The 4544-nt window shown below is 33.1% G+C and overlaps 1 protein-coding gene across 4 annotated transcripts; it reads left to right on the top strand.

The window, feature by feature from the left end:
• Positions 1 to 261: 261 nt before the first annotated feature.
• On the top strand, positions 262 to 3592 carry LOC109790606 (ADP/ATP translocase 1, mitochondrial). 4 transcript variants are annotated; one of them, XM_020349788.3, is made up of 4 exons: positions 262 to 413; positions 1558 to 2023; positions 2238 to 2609; positions 3001 to 3592. In XM_020349788.3, exons 2-4 carry the CDS (start codon positions 1568 to 1570, stop codon positions 3295 to 3297), a joined length of 1125 nt encoding a protein of 374 aa, XP_020205377.1. In that variant the 5' UTR covers positions 262 to 413; positions 1558 to 1567; the 3' UTR covers positions 3298 to 3592. The 4 variants fall into 4 exon arrangements, with proteins under 4 accessions (XP_020205377.1, XP_020205379.1, XP_029125527.1 ...); XM_020349790.3 differs by lacking the exon at positions 262 to 413 and adding an exon at positions 423 to 541; XM_029269694.2 differs by lacking the exon at positions 262 to 413 and adding an exon at positions 467 to 575.
• Positions 3593 to 4544: the final 952 nt, after the last annotated feature.

The following is a 4544-nucleotide window of genomic DNA, read 5'->3' as shown; positions in this document are numbered from 1 at the left end:
TATCTTTTAATTGTGTCATGTCACTCTTAAAAGTAAATTTGTTTATAGTGACATGATACAGTTAAAAATATAATTAATTATTAGTATAAAAAAACTTTACACTAACCGTGTGTATGTGATTATCTCTTTAATAATTTCACGTTAACAAATTATTTATATCATTCACCTTAATTTTTTGTTCATTCAATAATTCAATTCATGTCTTGTTGGGTTCTTTTCAATGGTAAAAAGAAACAAACAAAAGTTAGCACGTGTCATTTTTCTATCGGGTTCAAAGCGCCTCGTGTTTCACTCTCCTCCTCAAACCTTTTCATGTTCTTAAAACAAGCCATTTGTTAGATTTCTTACTTACTTGCAAAGGGTCTTCTCTCTTCTCCAACAAATTCGCGCAGCCACCAATCATTCTTTCAAAGGTTATTCATTCTCGCTCTCTTTCACACATTTCACTCTTGCTTCTTCCTTTCAAGTTTTCTCGTTTTTGCCTTCTGGGGTTGTCATTTTCCAACCTTAATTTCTTCAAATCATTGAATTTGCTTGATCCGTAAGCAGAACCTGAGTCCCTTTGTTTTTGTGAAGTGGGTTTGCGTAAAGTTATTTTCTTTTTCATCTTTCAATGGATTTCTCGATCCTGCAATGATTTGTACAATGATTTGTAGATGTATACTTCAAATGGTGTAATTTGAATGAATCAGATCTTTACACCCATCCTTCTTTTACTTCAAATGGTGTAATTTGAATGAGTCGGATCTTTACACCCATCCTTCTCTTTGTTGATTGATGTGTGAGTGTGGGATACGAGTGGACTAATGAGTATATTTGAAAAACCTCAATTTTCATGCATCAAAACCCATGATGTGTGATTTGTTGTCATCCAGATATATTACACTGTTCATTATTTTAATAATATGAAAAACATTAATGGAGCCCGCATAGTATTTTATATTTCATTTTCTGACCTTTTGGTTGATGTAACTTATTGATCTTAACACTTTGGGGTATTACTATTATAATTATTATTATTTGAATTTTTTTCTTGGTCAAATAAACTTCTTTGTTTTAAAATTACTTTTACATTGATATGCAAAAATAGAAACTTTGTTGTTGAAATTATGTCATCACTTTTATAAATTGATATTTCATTTAATATCGCAAAAATGTAAATTTGTTATTACAAACATTTTTCACAGAATTTGTTTATATGGTATAATATGATAATATGACTTTCATTGTGCAAGTGATTTTCATTTTGTATGTTTTTTCTTTCTGTTGTTTGTGTTGCCCATCTACAAACTTAGCTTGACATTGTTTGGTTATTGTTTAGTATTTATGAACAGATCAGATCCCTTTAAACTGTTAAAAGTCATCCTTAATAATTATTATAAAGCTTAATAAATTTATTATACATGTAGACTTGTAATTAGATAACACTGTAAAATCTTGATCTTTATAGTATCAATGCATTTCAATTAATTTTTTTTGTTTTGTCTACTTTATCATGTACTAAGCAATCACATTCCAAAATTTATTGACCTTATATTGGGTTGATGCATTGTTCAGGAAAGTCACTATGGTTGATCAGGTTCAGCATCCCAGAATCATGGAGAAGGTTGCAGGCCAGTTGCATCTCCGAACTGGTCTTCCTTTGTACAAGCAGAGGCGCTCATTTGGGAATTACTCAAATGCCGCATTGCAGTATCCGGTAATGCCAGCATACAGTGCTGCAACCGATATCTGCACTTTATCAACCTCCCCTGTGTTTGCTGCAGCTCCGGCTGAGAAAGGACACTTCCTTATTGACTTTCTCATGGGTGGAGTTTCAGCTGCAGTGTCCAAAACTGCTGCGGCTCCCATTGAACGAGTTAAACTCTTGATCCAGAACCAGGATGAGATGATCAAAGCTGGTAGACTCTCTGAACCATACAAGGGTATTGGTGATTGTTTTAAGAGAACAATGCAGGAAGAGGGTGTTGTTTCCCTATGGAGAGGTAACACTGCAAATGTCATCCGTTATTTCCCAACTCAGGTAATTAGAAGTGATTTTTAGTGTGACTTTCAAGTTTTTATTATAAAAGTCAATGAAATTATTGTACACCGTAGTTCGTCATCTGATGTAAAAGACTTTTATATTATGAATGCATGTATTACTTATTCTCATTTTTAGTTTTTTTATCTTACCATTTCCAAATCTTTTGGTTTATTGTATATGGGTGCTAAATGTGCAATATGAATTGTACTAGGCTCTGAACTTTGCATTCAAGGACTACTTCAAGAGGCTTTTCAATTTCAAGAAGGATAAGGATGGTTACTGGAAATGGTTTGCTGGTAACTTGGGCTCAGGAGGTGCTGCTGGTGCCTCATCCCTTTTGTTTGTCTACTCCCTTGACTATGCTCGTACCCGTCTGGCCAATGATGCCAAGGCTGCAAAGAAGGGTGGAGAAAGGCAATTCAATGGTCTTGTTGATGTCTACAAGAAGACATTGGCATCGGATGGTGTTGCTGGTCTTTACCGTGGCTTCAACATTTCCTGTGTTGGAATCATTGTGTACCGTGGTCTCTACTTTGGAATGTATGATTCCTTGAAGCCAGTTCTCTTAACTGGCTCTTTGCAGGTTGGTTATATACCCTTGTTTATGTGTTCTCTTCTGACATATGTTATTTGATCAAATATTTTTAGTTGGGTTGACTTATGCGTGTTACTATACATCCATTTTAAAACCCTTGATGACTAAGGTTAATGCACACATATTATGGATTATTAAAAGTGTAAAATATGAATGTATTTAGTTTATAATACTCTTATTTAATTTAAGATGCAATTGATTTTGTTGAAGTTCTTTAAAAATATGTTGATATGGAGGTAGTTGTGATTAGTAGGTTGTATTCATTTTCATTAATGCCTTTTAAAATCAAAATAAGGCAAAGAAGACCATTCTGATTTTTCATGAAAAGTTTCAATTCCTTTTTGCTGACTGCTACTGTCATTTTCTTTGGTCATTGCAGGATAGCTTTTTCGCTAGTTTTGCCCTTGGATGGCTTATCACCAATGGTGCAGGTTTAGCCTCATACCCAATTGACACTGTTAGAAGAAGGATGATGATGACATCTGGTGAAGCTGTGAAGTACAAGAGCTCTATGGATGCATTTACACAAATCCTCAAGAATGAGGGTGCCAAGTCTTTGTTTAAGGGAGCTGGTGCTAACATCCTCCGTGCTGTTGCTGGTGCAGGTGTGCTTGCTGGTTATGACAAGTTGCAGGTGATAGTGTTCGGAAAGAAGTATGGTTCCGGTGGTGCTTAATTTTTCAGCACTCAGTTCATATTTTAGTTTTAGATGATGATGAAAATCATTGAGTTCTGGTTATTAACCAAGCCTTGGGCAAATTTTGTTGAATAATTTTGCTCAATGGGATTATATATATATTTTTTGGATCAAAATTTTGATATTTCAAGTTTGATTTATTTGAGTGATAGGAAAAACAACTGTCACTCTCCAATCCATTTTGTTTACTTTTGAATTTTGAGAGATACTATGTATTCTATATTTTGTTCTAGAGCTAGTCTTATCTCTAGACTGAAATACATATGCAGTTTTTGATTTCTTTCTATGTTGAAGTAGATCTTCTCTTGAAACTGAATTGATCATTGTTTTGGAGTATTGTTTGTTGTTTATTTTTGCACCAAACATTCCTTGTTACCCTTGCCAAGTAAACAACTGTTATCAATTCACCAATTTTCTAATCATAAGAATAATTTTAAATTAATATTTTGAGCCATCAATTCAGAAGCATTGAAAAATGAAGCAAATCATCAAATTGAGCATCAAAATCATGAATTAAGAGATTAGAAATCAAATTATATAAAGTTGAAATTGGCAATTCTCATTGTTTTACTTAAAATAACAAGGAAACATAACACAGCGAAAAGATAGAAATGAAGTGGAGGGATTAGGGATTAAAGCTGGTGAATGGAAGGGGGAATTTTTTTGCTTCCACAAGAATCTAGTTAACAAATTAGAGATCAGGGCACTTATCTTGTTTGGCTTTCAAAATGATACATAAATTTGGTTACAACTTTAATTTGTTCGGTAGTGTACACATGAACTCAGGGATATGGGGAACCATCTTATAATAGTTAGTGTATACTACATGATGAATTCATAGTGTACAATTGTGAGGTGCATAAATATTAGGTACACTTTTTTTTAGATATTTTTCTTTAATCAAAATTGAATTTTATCTTATTAATATAAGTTTACATTTAATGCAAATCTCTATTATATTTATATATAAATATATGTAAATTATTGAGATAAAATTCTAATTTTGATTAGATAATAGTACCAATTATTTCTAAGAATTGTACTAAAGTTTTGTTCTAAATTATTATTGAAATTATAATATGCATATTAATGAGGGATTCTAATTTTGATCGGATAATAGTAGGCATGGCATCTAACCCGCCCTGTATTCGAACCCGCCCCGATTTAGATCGGAAAAATCTGTGTTTATCGAGTTCGGGTTCAAGTTCGGGTTTTCTCCGATTAAT

Source organism: Cajanus cajan, chromosome 8 (genome assembly GCF_000230855.2).
Source record: "Cajanus cajan strain Asha chromosome 8, NIPB_CcT2T_4, whole genome shotgun sequence".
In the NCBI taxonomy this organism is placed as follows: domain Eukaryota; kingdom Viridiplantae; phylum Streptophyta; class Magnoliopsida; order Fabales; family Fabaceae; genus Cajanus; species Cajanus cajan.
Note: the sequence above shows the minus strand (reverse complement) of the source record. Positions and strands in the feature narration are given on the sequence as shown.

Coding starts and splice junctions, on each gene's coding strand:
- LOC109790606 (XM_020349788.3), top strand. CDS start 1,568: ATGGTTGATCAGGTTCAGCATCCCAGAATCATGGAGAAGGTTGCAGGC. Junction 2,024..2,237: donor TCCGTTATTTCCCAACTCAG/GTAATTAGAAGT, acceptor GAATTGTACTAG/GCTCTGAACTTTGCATTCAA. Junction 2,610..3,000: donor TCTTAACTGGCTCTTTGCAG/GTTGGTTATATA, acceptor TGGTCATTGCAG/GATAGCTTTTTCGCTAGTTT.